Raw genomic sequence first — 19,958 nt, forward strand, 5'->3', positions numbered from 1 at the left:
TCCATGTCTGTGAGAAAGTGGCTCTGTATATACTGTTCCTCAATAGGTACAGGGTGTACAGAGTCCACAGACCCCAAGGGTTTAACAGAGGTTAAAGTTAGATATAACCTTACTCTCCAAAGTGGTAGCCTGGTCGAGCAGTAAGGCAGTATCAGAGGACGTGTAAAGCATTTGTTGTACTCAGTCAGCAAATAGTCCCACACACTCAATAACTGAACTCTAGGCCAATGGTTTGTATATAAAAAATATATGCTTGTTTTATTTTAGAACCAACACTTGTAATTAAAATATACTTTCTCGACAGGTGATGATTCATAAAAATAGTTTTGTATATGCAATAGACTTTTTAGTAAACAGTTACAAATAGTTGCAGTAGGCAACTCTATTTCTAAACACAATACATTGAGCTCAATGATAAATTCAAATTATATGCAACAGATTACTTTTTAGATTACTTTTGTAATTCCAGGCTTGGATCCTAGATCCAGTCCTGAGTCAGTTCTCAGAATCAGCTGTTGAAAGTCGACTTTGGTACTGTAATGATTTTTAACCAATATTTAGCTATTTCAAAAGTGAGCACTTAGAATAATAATTCAGAGCAAACAATCTATGGTTCCCTATGGAAGGAAATGTAGGTTACAGGTACAGTAGGTTATCGTTACTTTTGTAATCCAGTACTGGGTGTCTAGACTCAGTACTGGGACATTTATCCAAAACAGGTAAGTAATTACGTTTTCAGATGTTATACGATTTTTGAGGAATATTTAGAAATTGCAGAAATCAACACTTAGAAGAAATTTCATAGAAAAGCAGTCAATGGTTTCCTATGGAAGAAAAATGAGTTAAAGGTAAGTATAGTTGTGGGTTCTTTTCAGAGTCAGTGCTGGGCACCAAGATCCAGCACTGGGAGCTCACCTAAGAGCAGGTGAGTAAATTCGTTTTTGGTACTCGGCTGACTTTTGGTGAATATTTTGAGTTTTAAAAGTTCACACTTAGAAGAATTTCCAAGAAAAGCCAGTCAATGTTACCCTATGAGGAAAATGAAGTTAGCGGTTTAAGGGTAAGTACTCGACTGGCAGTGTTGAAGTTCTGGGCATAGACTCAGGGGTCCCCCAGTGTCAGGTAGGTACAGTCAGTTCACCCTCAGCGGTTTCAGGACAGCCGGGTGCAGAGAGAGTTAGGCCCAATGTTATCCTATGAGGGATGGGGGGCCTGGGTTGGTGGCTGCTGTCGGGCAAGCCACGCGGCTGTGGGAGCTGGGCTCCTGGTCACTTACTCAGGGCAAGTGGGGAAGTAGGTTAGAGTAGCGTTTTCACTGCCAGGGCCACTCGGGCGGCTGGCTGCAGGGTGCTTTTGAGCCGTCGGGCGCTCAATTGATTTCTATGGGAAATCTCCGGTTTGGAAAAAGACTGCAGGCTCGTGGACGAGGACTTCGGGTGCCGCCACCACCACTTCGAGGGGTAAGTTGGGTAGTTGGAGGATAGGTAGGTACCCCGGGATTGGGCACAGAGGGCCGTGGGGCGCCGGGTACAGGGGTGCCTTTTGATGTCGGAAATCTTACCCTCTTGTTGATCGCGGTTGGGGTGGCACTCTGTTCTGAGGCTGCAAGCTTCTTCAGGATAGTCGAGGGGGTCCTTGGGTGCCGGACTCGGGGTCACAGTCGCCGTGGAGTCGTCCTCGTGGGTTTAGTTCACTCCGGCACCGGCCAGGCTTGGCGGGTGCAGAGTGGGCTGGGATCGCGGTTCCAGGCTGCTGCCAGGGGTGAAAGGTAGGTTCTGAGTAGAGCCTCTACTCGTGGGAGTCCCAGGGGATCAGAGTCCAAAGGTAGCCAGGTCCTCCGGGGTTTCTGAGGTTGCTGGCCACAAGAGATGCCGGGTTTGGAGCAGGAGCAAGTCCGAGGTCGACAGGCCGGTAGGGCTGGGGCCAAAGCAGTTGGTGTCTCCCTCTCCTTTGCAGCTGCAGGGCAGGTCTTCTTTTCTTCTCGCTCTTCTTGTAGTTTCGGAATCTGGAATCTGGGGAAGGAAGGTTCAGAGTTCCCCTAAATACAAGATTTAGGGGCATTACAGGAAGGTGAAGGCCAGGGACCAATGGGTCCTTGTCCTGGGGTGGGTACACCCCCTATCCTGCCCCTCTCCTGTGGGAGGGGGGCAGTAGCCTAATCCTGTTTGGGTAGGGCCTCCCATTTTCAAGATGGCGAGAGCCCGGAGATGTGCTTCCCCTCGCCTCCCCCACCTGAGGGGTGGGGTGGGCAGGCTGGCACATCCCCTGTCCTTATATGGGGTTTCCGGCCAAGCTTCCCGCCAGAGTGGGGGGTTGCAGTGGCCTGGGGAAACTCCTAGAGGCGGCAGGCCTTTGAAGCTTCCCTTTGCTCATCCTGGGGGAGGAGATCTATCACCTCACACAGGATGTGCATTGTTGCAGGCCCGGGAGAGCAGGGGCTCTCCCACCCAGGGGTCCAGCAACGTGTCTGCTGTGTGGCAGCCTGGGCAGCCTCAGAGCAGACATGGATTGTAGGTTAGTTGTAGGAGTGCATCTCTAAGATGCCCTCTGGGGTGCTTGGTACATTAAATCTCACACTGGCATCAGTGTGGGTTTAATGTGCTGAGAAGTTTGATACCAAACTTCCCAGTCTTTAGTGTTGCCATTATGGTGCTGTGGAGCTCGTGTTTGACGAGCTCTCAGCACCATGTACTCTTAAATGGCAGCACTGCACTTACAGTACTCAGGAATGGACCTGGGCACTGTAGGGGCACAGGGCTCCTGCTCCAGTGCCCACACCATGGGCATAAGGCACCCAGCTAGAGGGGTGGCTGATGTATGCCATGGCGGTGTAGGTGATGGACATGACACACAGGGATGTGTGCCATGTCGACTCTTCATTTTGTCCTGCACCCAGACACTCAGCCTGCAAAGGCAGTGTGTGTGTGTGTAAGGGTACAGGGCCCCTAAGGGTGGCACAATGAGTGCTGCAGCCCTTAGGGGTCGTCCCTGGTCACAAGGCCCTGGGTACCATTTACTAGGGGCTGACATGTGGCCAGGGTTTGCCAATTGGGAGTTTGTGTGTTTAAGGAAGGAACATAGGCCCTGGGCACCTGATTGGCAGGAGTCCAGGGTACACTCAGTCAAAGTACATTCAGTAATTTAGCAAAAAGTGGGGGCATACCATGCAAGAAAGAGGGCACTTTCTCACAATGTCTGGTCTGAGGGGCTGCCAAGGCTGCCGCACAGCACACATGTTGCTGGATCCCTGGGTAGAAAGCCATCCGCTCTCCTGGGCCTGCAACAATGCACATCCTGGGTGAGGTGCTAGGTCTCCTCCCCCAGGATGGGCAGGGGAAGCTTCAAAAGGCATGCCGCCTATGTGAGCTTCTCCAGGCCACTTGCTGTACTCCGCAACTGGCCCCTACTGGTTCTAAATCCCCACTCTGGCGGGAAGACTGGCCAGAAACCCCAAGGAAGGACAGGGAGTGTGCCAGCCTCTGCCAAACCCACCCCTCAGGTGGGGGAGGCGAGGTGAAGCACAACTCCGGGCTCTCGCCAACTTGAAGATGGGGAGCCCTGCCCAATCAGGACAAGGCCACTGCCCCCCTCCCACAGGAGAGTGGCAGGAAAGGGGGTGTACCCACCCCATGACAGGGACCCAGTGGTCCCTGCCCTTTACCTACGCGTAAAGCACCTAAATTTAGTATTTTAGGGGCACCCCGAACCTTCCTTCCTTAGATCCAGATTCCGAAACAGCAAAGAAGCGCAAGAAGAAAAGACCTGCCGTGCAGCTGCTAAAAAGAGGAAGACACCACCTGCTTTGGCCCCAGCCCTACCGGCCTATCGACCCTCGAACTTGCTCCTGATAAATCTCGGCATCTCCCATGGCCAGCAACCTCACAAACCCCGGGGGACCTGGCTACCTTGTGACTGAGCATCTGGGACTCCCACGAGCAGTGGCACTGCTCAAAGCAAGTAACTGAACTCTGGCAGCAGCCAGGAACCGCGAACCCTTCACACTCTGCACCCGCCAAGCCTGGCCTGTGCTGGAGTGCACAAAGACCACGAGGGAGCCCCCCGGCGACTGTGACCCCGGAGTCCGGCACCCAAGGACCCACCTCGACGCTCCGGACGACGCTTGCAGCCTCAGAACCAGGGATCAACAGAGGGTAAGATTTCCTGACACCAAAAGGTGCCCTGTGCCCAACTCCTGGGTGCCTACCTATCCTCCAACTACCCAACTTACCTCTCAAAGTGGTGGTCACACCTGAAGAATCTTCGTCCCCGACCTTGCAGCATTTGTTCGTTCTTGAGCTTCTCCATTGCAATCCATTGAGCGCCCAACGGCTCAAAAGCACCCTGCACCCAGCCGCCAGAGTGCCCCTGGCTGTGCAACATCTGCTTCAACCTACTTCCCCATTTGCCCTGAGCAAGTGACCAGGAGCCCAGCTCACACAGCCGCGTGGCCTGCTAATCAGCAGCCACCAACCAAGGAGCCCCTGCCTTCCATAGGATAACACTGGGCCTAACTCACTCTGCACCCGGCTGCCCCTGTGCCGCTGAGGGTGTAACAACTGTACTTACCTGACCCTGGGACACCCCTGAGTCTATGCCCAGAACCTTAACTCTGCCAGTCGAGTACTTACCCAAAAGCCGATAACTCACTTTTCTTAAAAAGGGTAACATTGACAGGTTTCACTTGAAGGAATACGCTACTTACCAGTATGCATCTGTTCTTGGCATGTAGAGCTGCAGAGTTGTACACTTAGCATAGATCGCCATCTGGTGTTGGGCCCGGATGTTTGCAGTTTGTTTTTGTTCTTTGGACAGTCTTTGGAAGTCACGAGTTCGGTGACTCCTCCTTCGGTCCGTACTGCGCATGGGCTTCGGCTCCATCCTCAGATTGTTTTTCGCCAACAGGGAAATGGAGCGTAGTAATAACAGTGAGAAACCCATGTGTGTTGTATCTAAATAAGATGTACTGGAACGGATACAGGTAGCCGGGGAGGCGGGTGGGCGTGTACAACTCTGCAGCTCTACATGCCAAGAACAGATGCATACTGGTAAGTAGCATATTCCGTTCGAGGCATATGAGCTGCAGATTGTACACTTAGCATAGATTATATAGCAGTACCCAACCTTAGCGGCGACCACCGGTATCCGTTGCAGTGGTTTGAAAAAGTGTCTTTAGTACAGCCTGGCCCACCCTAGCTTGCTGCTTGGAATGCACATCTACACAGTAATGTTTTGTGAAGGTGTGCGGTGTTGACCATGTGGCTGCTTTGCAGATGTCATCTAAGGGTATATTCCCTAGAAAAGCCATAGAAGCCCCTAACTTTCTTGTAGAGTGGGCTTTAGGCGGAACAGATAATGTTCTTTTTGCCTTTTGATAGCAAATTTGTATGCACTTTACAATCCACCTAGCTATCCCTGATTTAGAGATGGGGTTGCCTTTATGTGGTGGAGAGAAGGAAACGAACAATTGTTTAGTCTTCCTGAAGGGTTGCGTTCTTTGTATGTAGTACAGCAAAGCCCTTTTAACAGAGTGTGTGTAAGGCCCTCTCTGCAACAGATTGAGGTTGCGAGAAGAAGACAGGTAATTCCACCGATTGATTGAGATGGAAGGGGGAAATGACCTTGGGCAGAAACTTCGGATTTGTGCGAAGTATGACCTTGCTGTGATGTATTTGTAGGAAGGGTTCCTGTATAGTGAACGCTTGTATTTCACCAACCCTTCTAAGGGAAGTGATAGCTACGAGAAAAGCTGTTTTCCAGGTGAGAAACTGTAGCTCACATTTATGCATTGGTTCGAAGGGCGGACCCATTAGCCGTGTAAGAACTAAATTCAGATTCCATACAGGGGAAGGTGGTGCCCTTGGAGGAATTACTCGTTTAAGGCCTTCCATAAAGGCTTTAATAGCGGGCACTCTGAACAGTGATAAATGCTGTCTGTTTTGTAGATAAGCAGCGATCGCTGCTAGGTGTAGGCGTATGGATGAATATGCCAGGTTACACCTGTGAAGATGGAGCAGATAGCATATGATGTGCTGTATGGATGCATCTAAAGGGTTGATTGTATTGTTACAGCAGTAAATTACAAATCTTTTCCACTTTGCGGCATAGCATGCTCTAGTGGTAGGACGTCTGGCTTCCATGATGATGTTCATGCAATCAGGGGGAAGGTTAAGGTATCCAAATTCTAAGATTTCAGGAGCCAGATCGCAAGGTTGAGCTGAGCTGGGTCCGGGTGCCTGATTTCTCCATGGTTCTGGGTTAGGAGGCATGGGGATAGGTGCAGTTTTTGATGTGGTACCACTGATAGTTGTAGTAGTGTGGTGTACCACGGCTGCCTGGCCCACGTCGGAGCTACTAGAATGAGTGTGAGGGAGTGTTGTTGTAGTTTCCTTACCACTAATGGAATTAGTGGGAGAGGTGGAAAGGCGTATGCAAATCTGCCTGACCAGTTCATCCATATCGCATTGCCCTTGGACAATGGGTGTGGGTATCTGGCGGCGAAGCTTGGGCATTTTTTGTTTTCGTGGGTGGCGAAGAGGTCTATCTGAGGATACCTCCACTGTTGGACGAATGGGTGAAGAACTTGTGGATGCAGTTCCCATTCGTGTAGTTGTTGCGTTTGTCTGCTGAGCAGATCTGCCATGGTGTTTTGTACGCCTGGAACGTGCTGTGCCAGGAGAAAGATGTTTTGGGGAATTGCCCATCTCCATATGCTCTGGGCTAAGCGGGAGAGCTGGGGAGTGTGTGTCCCCCCCTGTTTTTGGATATAATACATTGCAGTCATGTTGTCTGTGCGAATGAGGACTGCTTTGCCCGAAATCTGTTTTTGGAAGGATTTTAGGGCTAGAAAGATCGCCAAGAGCTCCAGATGGTTGATGTGGAGCGATTTTTGCTGTGGCGTCCATAGACCTTGCATTGTGAGGTGTAAGAGGTGCGCTCCCCAGCCGGAGAGCGATGCGTCCGCTGTTAGAATCACCTGAGGAACCGGGTCCAGGAACGGCCGCCCTTTGGAAAGGTTTGTGGTGTTCCACCACTGCAGAGAGTGATGTGTGCGGCCGTCCACCAACACCAGATCCGTCAGCTGACCCTGGGCCTGGTTCCACTGTTGTGCTAGGCACTCTTGAAGTGGACGCATGTAGAGTCTTGCATGGGGCACTATGAAAATGCAAGACGCCATCATTCCTATGAGCTTCATAAACACTGGAAGAGAGTGTTGAGGGAGGAATGTTTTGCGTAAGGCTTGAATGCTTGTGATTCTGGCAGAGTTTGGATAGGCAATACCCTTGGAGGTGTCTATAGTGGCCCCGAGATATTGCTTTGTGTGCGATGGTATGAGGTGGGACTTTTGGTAGTTCACCGTGAAGCCTAGCTGGTGGAGCAGTTGGATGGTGCTGTTTGTATGTTGCACACATTGGTGGTAGGACGCGGCTTTTATCAGCCAGTCGTCTAAGTAAGGGAAGACGTGAATGTGTTGACGTCTGAGGTGTGCTGCCACTACCGCTAGGCATTTGGTAAACACCCGTGGTGCGGTGGTAACCCCGAAGGGGAGAACCGTGAATTGGTAATGCTGCCCGTCCACCACGAACCTGAGGTACTTCCTGTGAGAGGGGTGTATTGGAATGTGAAAGTATGCGTCTTTCAGATCCAAGGTAGTGAGAAAGTCTCCCTGACAGAGGAGCGGGAGGACTTGTTGTAGGGTGACCATGTGGAAATGGTCTGAATGTATGTAGGCGTTTAGGGGCCTGAGGTCCAGAATGGGCCTGAGGGTCCCGTCTTTCTTTGGTATTAAAAAATATAGGGAGTAGACCCCTAGATTTTGCTGATTGACGGGGACCTGCTCTATAGCGTGTTTTTGGAGGAGGGAGAGTACCTCCTGTTTGAGCAGTGTGGAATGTTCTTGAGACATTGGACGGTGCCTTGGTGGGATATTGGGTGGGGTAGATGTTAGCTGGAGACAGTACCCTGACCGAATGATTTGGGTCACCCATTTGTCCGATGTTATGGACTCCCATGCGTGGATAAAGTTTTGTAGCCTGCCCCCGACCGGAGTGGGATGGTCTGGGGGGAGCGGAGGGAAGTCATTGTGCGGGTGGGGTAGCAGAACGGGTGGTGTTAGTTTTGCCCCTGCCCTTATTGTTGTTGCCTCTGTAACCACCCCTTTGGTTGCCCTTTGAAAAGGTATTTTGAGGAGGGGACTTGTAGGAGGTAGAGGCGCTGTCGGGGGAGAAGCCTCTGCCTGTGCCACGAAAGGATGAGCGTCGAAAGGAACGTTTAGAGGCTTGTGTTTGGAGTGCCCCCATAGACTTTGCTGTGTGTGTCCTTTTTCATCTTTTCCAACGCTTCGTCTACCTTTGGCCCAAAGAGAGTTTGTTGGTCAAAAGGGTGATTGAGTATAGACGCCTGGACTTCAGGCTTGAACCCTGAGATCCTGAGCCAGGCATGGCGACTAAGCAGGACACTGGTATTTATGGCTCTAGAAGCAGTGTCGGCTGCATCGAGGGCACACTTAATGGAGGTGTTTGTAATTAATTTACCCTCCTGTATCAGGTCATGAGCCTTGCGCTTGTGTTTTTCGGGAAGGTGCTGCATAAGAGCCTCAAGTTTGTCATAGTGTGCTCTGTCATAGCGCGCAAGTAGCGCTTGTGTATTTGCAATGCGCCACATGTTTGCAGCTTGGGAGGCGGTGCGTTTGCCAGACGCGTCTAGAAGTTTCGATTCCTTGTCTGGCGGTGGGGCTTCTCCTGAGGACTGGGAGTTAGCCCGCTTTCTAGCTGTGGAGACAACTAGGGAATCTAAGGGAGCAGGGCCCTTAATGTATGCAGGGTCTGTGGGTGCCGCCTTGTACTTTTTCTCTATTCTAGGGTTCAGTACCCTGGCCCTGACAGGGTCTTTGAACACCTCTGCAGCATGCTTGGTGACACCCTTAAGCATGGGCAAAATAGACGTGGATTTGTCCTGGATGTCAAATGTGTCCAGTAGGAAGTCGTCTTCCACTGGTTCGCTGTGCATGTCCACCCCATGGTAGTGTGCTGCTCTCTGCACTAAATGATGAAACCCTAAGGAGTCCTCTGGAGGAGACGGCCTGGATGGGTATAGGTCGTCCTGAGGCATATCAGGTATGTCAGGGTTGTGGTAGTCTTCCCATGGGTCTGGGGTCCCCGGTGGAGTGGGGTCCATTGGGGCGTCCGCCGGGTCATAATCCGGGTCCCCGTTGTACGGATCTGGGGACGGGGTCGGAGAGTAATGAGGTAAAGGTGGCGGAGACCTGGGAGGGGGACGGGGTGGAGGAGGCAGAGGAGGAGGTAGTGGGGAGGGCACTCTGAGGGGAGAAGTAGCAGAGTCCTTCCGTTTGGGTGGTGGAGGAGGAGCCGGAGTGTCAAGGCGTCTTTTCTTGATAACTAAAGTCAATAGCCCAGTCTTTGGATCTTTAGATGGAGTCTTTTGCAAAGGGTCTGGTGTAAACAGAGCCAGTGGCGTGGAATCGTCCGCTGGCGCCGATGATTTCGGAACCAAGGGCTTCGATGGTTTCTGTGCGCCATGCTTTTTTGGGGCCTCCGGTTTTTTCGGCGTCGAAGGAGTTTTCGGCGCCGGAGCGTCGGTGCTGACGTGTGTGTGTTTGGTCGGCACCGAGAGTCCAGGCTTCGGCACCGGTGGCTTCGGGGTCGAGCTGGGTATTACTTTCTTCGGTGCCGGATGCTGTTTTTCGGCACCAGGCGTCGGCTGGCTCGAGCCCGAGCTGCCGTGAGACTTTTGAGGCTTCGACACCGGGCCCGAAGGTGGGGTGATAGAAGCTTTGTGCTTGGTTTTACCCAGGCCTGCAGGCGAGGGTGTAACCTGAGTCTCTTTGGTTTTGGGCGCGGGGGTGGGAGGGGGTACAGTACTCACGACCCGCTGCGCCGGTGTGATGTCCTCCATGTCGGAGTCGTCGGCCTCGGAAGCGCTGACGACGTCGTCCTCCTGCTCGGTGTGTAGTTGCCCCGAAGCTTCGGCGCCGTCTCCGAAGATGTCCGGTGGAGCTGCGGACGATGAGTGCGCCATGGTGCGTCGAGCTCTTCGATCCCGGATGGTCTTCTTTGATCGAAAAGACTTACAGGCGGGGCAGTCTCTGGCCTCGTGTTCTGGAGAGAGGCAAAGGTTACACACCTGATGGAGGTCGGTGTGGGGAAATTTAGACCCACATTTTGGGCACTTTTTGAACGGAGTCCTTTCCATCGGCCGGGACCGGAGTCGAGGAGGGCCCGAAGGCCGGTGCCGATGTACGGGATTGGAGAAAAGTGCCGCTTCGAGAGATGATGATGAAGAAACTCGAAGAAACAAGGATTTTCCGTCGAGGCTGGAACCGTAGAAGTTCGAAGCCGGAGCACGAAGTATCACATCCGAGCCCGATGGCGGAAAAAAACAATCTGAGGATGGAGCCGAAGCCCATGCGCAGTACGGACCGAAGGAGGAGTCACCGAACTCGTGACTTCCAAAGACTGTCCAAAGAACAAAAACAAACTGCAAACATCCGGGCCCAACACCAGATGGCGATCTATGCTAAGTGTACAATCTGCAGCTCATATGCCTCTAACATTTCTTTTAAGTGTGGAGTTTCTAAATTTTAAAATATTCACCTAAAATCAACGAGTAACGAAAACGGAAATACTCACCTGCTATTAAGAGAGATCCCAGTGCTGGATCTTGGTGCTCAGCACTGACCCTGAAGAGTAATTACAAACCATACTTACCGCTAACTCAAGTTTCTTCCATAGGAAACCATTGACTGTTTTTCTGTGAAATTTTTTCTAAGTGTCGATTTTTGCAAACTACAAATATTCTTTAAAAATCTTACCAACTGTGAAAACGTAATTACTTACCTGTTTTAGATAGAGGTCTCAGTACTGAGCCTAGGAGCCCAGCACTGGATTACAAAAGTAACGAGAACATACTTTACCGGTAACTTGAACTTTCTCCCATAGGAAACCATTGACTTTTTCTGTGAAAAGTGTTGTTTTTGCAAACTTCTAAATATTTGTTAAAAATCGCCTGTATAAGCTAAACGCATTCTATCAACTGCTTACAGGTGGTATACTAGTGCTGGATCCAGGATCCAACACTGAACCCGAAAAAGTAACCATAACCCCACTTACCTGCCAAGTGAATTTCTTCCCATAGGATAACATTGGTTATTTGATTAAAAAAAGTTTCTAAGAGTCAACTTTTAAAATAGCAAAATATTGCTTAAAAATCACAACGGTAACTAAAACTTATTTACTCACTTGTTTCCAAGAACTGTCCCAGGACTGAATATAGGATCCAGTCCTGGAGTTAGAAAAGTAGTCCTGAAAGTAATCAATTGCATATAACTTAAAATTCCCACTGAGCTCAATGTATTATTGTGTTTGAAATGGTATTGCCTATTGCAACAAACTAACTATTGCATTCAAAAGTCAATTGCCTTTTGCAAAGTATTTAACTAAAGCATCTCATTCTGAGAAAGTATATTTTGATACCTATTGTTGGTTCTAAAATAAAATAACTATATATTTTTATATACAAACCATTGGCCTAGAGTTCAGTTCTTGTGTGTGAGACCATTTGCTGACTGAGTGTGTACAACAAATGCCTTACACTGTCCTCGGATACTGCCTTACTGCTCGACCAGGCTACCACTTTAGAGAGTAAGTTTATATCTAACTTTAGCCTCTGCCAAACCTCTGGGGGCTGTGGACTCTGTACACACTGTACCTATTTGGGAACAGTATATACAGAGCCACTTTCCTACACACTGGCCTCCCCCAAATCCTCTGCCCAGTCCGGATCATAATCACACTGTTGTGTGAGAGGGTCCTCAGACCACTCCCAGTCCTCCCCTTCCTCCGAAGTCTGTGAAACAGGCTGAAAATAAGGAGGACGGACATAGGGGGAAAATGGCCCCATCAGTGTCGGAACAGTCTCCGCACGGCGTCGATCCAGCACCGTGTCCGGGCTGAAACTAGGGAAGACTACGTCCCGAGGAGCGGGCGGCGTCTGAGGTGGTGCCGGTGGGGTCGACGGCGGTGAAGGTGATACGAGGTCAAGCTGGCGTCGACTGGGGTCCGATCCCGGTTGGTCCTGCGGCGCCAGGGCCGGATACGCCAGCGATGGAAGGACAGGACCTCCAGTCGGGCCCGCGAGGCCTGTAGGCGCACCACCGGGGCCAGACGGTCCAACAAGTCAGGCCATGGCAGCAAGAAACTCTTGCACCTGAGCAGGCGTCGCAGACTGACCCGGAAAGGGCGGGTAGGCCAGCGGCGACGTCGCAGGCTCCGCCAGAGCCAAGGGGGTGGCACCACCCGCATTGCGCAAGGGGAAGTTGGAGAACAATGACGCTTCTTCGACTTCTTGTGATGCTTTGCCTTACCTGACCCCGAGTGCAAAGACTTCGATCTCGACAAACGATGGTGATGGCTCCGCGACCGGTACCTCGACCTCCCACAGGACCGGGACCTTGAGCAGGGCAGAGCCGACTGCCGGACTTCAAGCAGCTTTCGGTACCACTCCCGCAAAGTCTTCGGTGCCATGGCCCGGCAGTCGGGGCACGACTTGGGGTCGTGGTCGCACCCCAGGCAGTAGAGACACACGCGGTGTGGGTCCGTCACTGACATCATGCGGTGACAGCCCCCACAGTTCTTGAAGTCGGGCAACCCTACAACACCAGGAAGAAATTTAGCCAAAAGGCATCGAAAAAACTCAGTCAAAAAATGACTGGGGGTACTTGCTCTTCCCGGATCTGCGCTTGCTGGAGCGGAAAAAGAAAGAACTGACGTCAGCGCGCATGGGCGCGTCTAAGTAGCTCCAGCGACGTCATCCCGGCGCTGACGACGCCAAAAACGGATGCATAGACGCACGACGCCACCTTCCGACATGCAGGTGTACTGCTGACGAAAATGTTCCGGAACCAGTCTGACGCCTGGGGGTAATTCTAAGGTAAGGAATCTATCACAAAGTGTTTTTCAGATCTGCCTGTTGTCCTTTGTTGCACCCTGCTTTTAGGAGTCGGTAGACCTGCCACAGGAGTGACCTACACACATGTCCAGGGAAGTGGTAGCTTTGCCAATGCACAATCAATGCTGCAAGCCCTGGGGTACCCCCTCTAACCTACATGTCCTGGGTACCAAGTGCCATTTACTAGAGACTTACTGGTAAGCTAGCCATCTCCAATTGGTTAGACACAGTTAAACACTCTAGGGTCATGGCACTGAGGTCTGGTTAGCAGGCCTCAGTGCACTCTGAGTTGAAAAACCTGCATCATCAGTAGAAAAACATGGGGAAGCCCATACAAAAAGAGCCATTTATTTATCTTGTTTGTGATTATTGCAACTAAACGCCATCTAATCACCAAAGGCATTTAAGGGGACATTAAGGGATCAGGAGCTACCAAGTTACAACGGTGCTTTCATATTTTCACATCAAGATACTCTTTGCATCAAGATACTCTTTATACTCTTTGAAATATTGCTGATGGGTGTAAACTATAAATGCGTTCAGGTATCTTAATATATAACACCCTTTACAACAGCCTAAACATCTATGGCCCGCCCACACAAGTCTTTTGAGAGTTGGTGATATTCTATTATGAAACTGCAACAATCCTTGGGTAGAAGTCCTATAGAATATTAGCACAGACAGAGGTGGGAAATTTCAAACCTGTGCTGCTTGCCTAAAGTAAAATACATCAGTAACTGCAGTGAGCTGGTGACATAGGTAATGTAACACTAATCATCTTAGGGAACAAGTTCCGTATAGCCCTCAGAGTGGTTATACCCACAGATGGTTGTGATGAAATAGGATGTATTATATGGAATGGATGTGAAACCGTGCCACGTAATGTACTTGCAACCCCTTTAGGACCATTAGGAATCATTTGTTAAACGTTCAGTTCAACCCAGGGTAGCGGAGGCTCTGAGCAGCAAGGCTTACACAAAGGAACGGGTGTAACGCATTTAAACAGCACCAAAACAATTGAAGAAATTAGACACCACTTAAGAAATCAGACACCAATTTATACAAATAGACTATTTTTACATAAATTTCATCACATCGAAAAAGATCCACTGGAAATAAAACACCAAAGCATTTCACTCCACTACGAACAGACATTGCCAAATTCAACAAATTTTATGTTTAGAAAATTTAAGGAAAACTTGGGCAAGTGTCAATACCGTTGGGTAGAGTTACTTAGGGTAAACAATTCTGCAACTGTTATATTAATTTTGACTTGAGATTAAAGTTGAGCTTAACATAACTAGTTGTTGGCTATCTTGGAGTGCCCAATTTAGTCGCACAGTTGAGGAGTTAGCACGGCTGAGGGGTCAGCATGTCATCCTGCACTCGCCAATTGGGTGATAAAGTCTTTCCACATTAAAAATTGCATTTTTACTGTCAGAAAATGTAAACTACATGTTCTTCCGGTGTCATACATTGCGCACCCTGATTTAGGACTCCGTAGGCCTCCCAGAGGGCTGACTTACACAAAAACCCTGGGGAAGTGGAGGCTTTGCCACTGCTCTCAATGGCAAAGTCAGACTAGCAGTACACAACTGCTCTACCTGTCTGCAGTGGCAGACTGGGAGACCAGTTTTAATTGGGGGACCTCCAGGATAGCACAACCAGTGCTGCAACCCCTGAGGAACCCCTCTAACGTACATGCCCTAGGTACTTGATACCATATACTAGGGACTTACACTTAGCCCGTTCCAATTGGGTGCAGCCTATAAGAGATACACTTTAGTGTCAGGGCATTGATACGGAGGTCTGGTTAGTAGTCCGAAAACAGCAGCATCAGTCCAAAAAGTTGGCGGTGACCACACAAGAGAGGCATTTTCTTGCAGCAGTATTACATTCAAAAGACTAATAACTAGGGCAAAAGCAGGAGCAAGCACAGAAGCTTTAAACAAGCCAAAATGTAAAATGCTGAAGTTTATTTCTTTTATAAAAGATCCTGCAGGCCCTCTCTCCTCCTCACTTTTTTAAAGTGATGTGGTCTATACTTGAACGAAATGCCATATTTTTCTCTAGCTAATTTTAGGTATCTACAGAGGAAAGCAGTTAGTCCCAACATAAGTAAGGCTTGACATGATCAATGCTCCAAAACTATAGAAACTATGCATATAATCCCCCATTCCTGCACCGATTTTGCCCAATAAAGTTTTAAACTGAAGGTTTTCAACCTGGCATTTTACTATTTTAAAGTCATGCTGCCACAATGTGTAATTTATATGGGCTGGCAGTATCAACTGCTAGGTGGTGGGTTTTCAGTGCAGAGGAGCAGAAAGGATTATTAGGGTCTACCTGAGAATATACACACATACCTGAAATGCTTCCTCATACATCTTGAGAGCTGCAGCAACAGAGGCAGTAGGGGGTAGCAAGTACCACAGATGGACAGCGAGGCATCGCTTCCAGTCTAGCTGAGCGCACACGTTTATGCATCTCTTGTCTGACAAATGCCAAACCTGCAAAAAATGTAAATGGATTAAAAATATTTAATGCGGACACAACATCAAACAGGAATTTAAATGAAATGTTTCGGTCTTTGCCAAATGCTGTAAGAGAAAGTCTAACAATCCTAAATATAGGTTACAGTAAAGCTGGCAAACAAGTTAAAGAAAGAAATTCCGTTCCAGTCACCATCAGTTTGTAGTTTTCTTTTTTGTCCTGATAGAAGTTGTGGCTTATGACTGGAGAAAGTGGTATCCTGTGGTCGTGGCATCAATTTCTTGTGTATACTTGCAGAGGCTTATTTGGGTGGTTAGGGACTCAGAACAAAATTCCACTATGGTTGAAGTCAACATAGGAATAAAGGCAAATAATCCTATGTTTCAGTCTTTCACAAACTATGGTCAATTTAGCCTGCAGCACCTCTAATGGAATACTAACTTTCGTACCCCCTACCCTAAAACTCCTGAAATAGGATGATGTCAACAATTTGGGATTCTCTTAGAGATTTGGTGACGAGTCTAAGTATATTATTCCAGGGTGAGTCAGGCATAACATCTGCCTTGGAATCGAAAGTCTCCTAGGAGGAGTTGTGGTTGTCTGTCAAGAAAGTGATAGGGTACAAAGATTGATCTTTCTGTTGCAGGATAGGGGCATAGTAAGTATGTATTGAGGAGAAGGATTATTTTTCCTGCTTAGCAGGCATTTCAATGCATTTTAAATCCTGCTGGTCCAGAATGAAAAACATTTTAGTTGTTTAAAGAATAAACGTCTTTACTAGTCGACAAAATGGAAATGCTGTGATTGACTGGATATGAAAAGCTCCAACAGTGTCCCTCGAGGCATAGTAAATTCATGTTGTATAGACTGATGTCGTGCGTCTTGATGCGGAGCACGATCTTACCATAAATGCTTAATGTGTCGAAAGCGTGGCTTGCCGAGGCAAGATGGTGGACACACTTTGAAAGTGCTCCCAGACCCCTCTGCCATCCGTTCGCAATCCCCACGGTCCTTCGGACCTGAATTTGGACGTCTCCTCGTCGCAGCACTTCTGGCTGCAACGTTGAGTGTGGAGAATTCCATGTCTCGCCGCTTTGCTGCTGCGGATCAACCGGCCATGCTTCGTGGCCAAGATGGCGGCATCCTTGCCCTGATCGCGGCACCTGCCACCCCTGGAGCGCTTCGGCCGGCCTCCGCCCATACATCGCCTGGAAGACATCGCTGGCCCGGGACTGTGCCCATGCCCTTCTCCCCGGAGTCAAGATCAAGACTGCCTGCTGGAGAGCAGGCCTGGTGTGCAGCTGCCTGGCTGCCCAAATCTGCGGCGGTGGCACTCTGCTTGCGCCCCCCCCCCACGGTCCCGCTGTGGTCCCGGCTGTCATATCGGGCAGCAGGGGCTGGAGGACGGCATCATCTCTCACCTGTTGAGGCGACTCTGCCGCCCGGATCCAGAGGCGTGACGGACCTTCAGGCGGGTGAGTACCAGGGGTAGAGAAGGGGGGCGGGGACTTTTGTTGGGGGCCCGCCTGGGGTGGGGACTGGCCCACAGGCGATTTTGCTTCTTGTTTGGCCCGGCTGGGTCCCCTACCCGTCTCCTGGACTCTGTGCTTTTTGGGCCTGCTCTCCCGGGCCCGCTAACATCCTGAGGCAGCGGACTCCTGCTGAGGGAGGCCCACAGGGAATACCGGCCGCTTATACCAGGCGGCTCGTGGTTGGGCCCCTTGACTGCCATCTTGCCCCACTTGACTTGTTGCCACATAATCTACAGAGGGCACTGGGGCTATTGCGGGGCCCTCTCCGGCCAGACCCTGAGGCTCTGGTTCCACAGCGCCTTCTCCAGGGTGGGAGACGTCAGCTGCAGGGGCATTCGCCGGCACACACCAAGCGGCGCCCGGCAGTCTGTGGGGACCTCAGCCAGTGGCCCCTCGTCCCGCATCCATTGGAGCCACAGGCTCTGGAGTGGCCACCTCCCCGGTATTGCCACTCATTGGGGCTGGGGCCACATGCCTTGAGCGGCACAGGACCATGGGAGTGCCTCTTCCGCCGGCCCCTTAGACCCCTTTGTTGCCACTCAGCCCAAGTGACGCCTGGGGTAATTTACGGGCTGTGCAGGAGGGGGGGGGGGGGCCTCCTTGCGGTCCTGGTCCAGCATTCTCTCCCCCCCACCCCTCTTCATTGGTTGCTGGAGAGCCATTCTGCCTGAAGAAGTGATACCTGCTGCGCACATCGTGTAACGGGCTTGGGTGGGCATCCTCGCTGGCTTCGGTTGTCCCCCCCCCTTACCTGATCTCGGCACGTCCGTCTGGGGAGGATCACCAGGCCTCTGCCGCAGGGCCCGCCTGTGGTGACCCTCGGTGTCCCCTGCCCTGCGGAGTGACACCATGGGCAGAACGGACAGACTGCCCAAGAACCCTGCTACTCAAACCAAAATGGACCGTTTCACCACCGCGGATGTGGGGGCGACCGGGGGTGCCACGGACCAAGGACATCCGCTGCCCGCGGATTTGTCCACAATCCTACAGGCCATCCACGCCTCACAATCCTCGATGGAGGGCAAGATCACGGAGGTGCGAGCGGATATAACCTTCATCCGGCAGGATCTCCAAAATGCCACGGCCCGGATTACAGAGACTGAAGCCCGAATTTCCATCGTGGAAGATGACGCCAGCAACTCAAGGGGCAAGTAGCCAGTCTCCAGTCACACACCCAGGAACTACACCGCCAGGCCAAAGATGCAGAAAACAGGTCCCGGCGCAACAACCTCCGCCTGGTTGGCTTTCCGGAAGGAGCGGAACAGGGCCGTACGGTGGACTTCCTGGAGGAGTGGTTGCGGCCGTGGGTCTCAGAGGGCTCCCTCTCCCCATGGTTCACGATTGAGCAGGGCCACCGTTCTCTTGCCCCCAAACAGCCACCGGGTGCAGGCCCCCCGGACCGATCATCATGCTGGTCTACAACTTTAAGGAACGGGCCGCAATCCTGGCTGACGCCCGCAAACAGCAACGGTGCCACTATGACAACCAAGCGATCATGATCTTCCCGGACTACACCCGTGAGGTCCAGGGTCAGAGCCGTTCATTCGGTGACGTCAAACAAAAACTAAGAGCACACAACATCCAATATAGGCTCCTTTTTCTGGCACGCCTGCGAGTGGTGTTTGCTAACAAGACTCTGTTCTTTGACACTCCTACTGAGGCCTGGACTTGGGCGATGGAGGAGTGCCCTCTGCAACTCAATGACCGGAATCCACCGCCCGGGGAGGTGAGCAGCGGGCCCGTCCGCCCCGCGCCTTCCACCTCCCGGTCCCAGTGTAACTGCTCCCGCAGGCGCTGTGGTCAAAGGCAAGCCCGGTGGCACTCTCTGCTGGGCCCTTCTCGACAGCCAATACTGCTCTCCAGCGAATCCTCGGTTGGGAGGCGATCCAGCTCGTTCGGCCATCCGGACCGCGGGGGTGCTTCATCCCGGTCCTCATTGCTGGACCTCCCAGATAGAGATTTTTCCCGTAGTTCAACGCACTTGAAAGACCCTGCTTGAACTTGTCTCTGCCTGCCGGGCTTGGCTCCGCAGTCGGAGACTGTACTCAGACTTGTATTTGTTATTGTTTTTCTTCCCAAAGGACTGGAGTTTTTATATCCTGTGAAGAGGAGAGGTCCTCCACGCTTTTCCATTCCCAAGTTTGGTCTTTGGTTCACTTGTTTCTTGTTAGGGCAACAGATGCTTCCATTCCTGAAGTGTAGGGTGGGGTACGGGGTGGGGAAGGGGGACCGTTGTCCCGAGTTTGTTTTTCAATTTGTTTCAGTCATTCTTCAATTGTTTCGCACCAGCACTCACATGGCACCCCGATCTGCACCCAGTGCGATGCGTTGACATCTCTCTGGACACCAAACCAGGCCCTCCAGTGAACCAGTTTGAGGCCAGACCTCCTGTTGGGACGTCACTGCCACGTGGACACACTCTGCCACTATGCCTGACACACCTCTGCTAGGGGCCACCATGCAGATCATTTCCTGGAATGTCAATGGCCTCATGGATCGTTTTAAACGCATGGACCTACTACGGTATGCACAACGCCTGGGGGCAGACATCCTAATGCTAAAGGAGACGCGCTTGCTGGGTAACCATTGCCCCTTTTTAGCACGTTACAGTTACGATAGGACCTGGCACTCGGGATTCACTTTGGGTTCCCGGGGGTGGCGATCCTAGCGAAACGCTCTTACTCTTGTGACGGCGCGGGTCATCCATGACGTCCATGGCACCTTTGTGAACCTTAGTGGCACACTGAACGGTAACCCCTCCCCCCCCCCAACCTTGTGTCACTCTATTCCCCTCCCTCAATGTTAACTGCAACCCTATCCAAATCCGCAGACCTCCTAGCGTCCCTACGCCTGGGTCCCTCTTTCCTTGGGGGAGACTATAACGCGGTCTCTTCACCTGCCCTAGATACGACTGGTCCCCCTTCCCCTAGTAGACTTGCACAGGCGAAACAGTGGGCGACTTGGTCGGAA

At 51.1% G+C, this 19,958-nt stretch overlaps 1 protein-coding gene across 7 annotated transcripts in view; it reads right to left on the minus strand.

Annotated features, from left to right (window-relative positions):
- The window catches only part of NUP98 (nucleoporin 98 and 96 precursor), a 791,668-nt gene that overhangs the window by 224,975 nt on the left and 546,735 nt on the right, over positions 1-19,958 (minus strand). For all 7 annotated transcript variants that reach the window (XM_085623457.1, XM_085623456.1, XM_085623459.1 and 4 more), the window contains one exon: positions 15,330-15,473. In XM_085623457.1, coding sequence (XP_085479583.1) covers positions 15,330-15,473 — 144 coding nt within the window. The remainder of the gene's footprint in view (positions 1-15,329; positions 15,474-19,958) is intronic.

The sequence above is a fragment of the Triturus cristatus genome, chromosome 8 (assembly GCF_964204655.1).
Source record: "Triturus cristatus chromosome 8, aTriCri1.1, whole genome shotgun sequence".
NCBI lineage: Eukaryota > Metazoa > Chordata > Amphibia > Caudata > Salamandridae > Triturus > Triturus cristatus.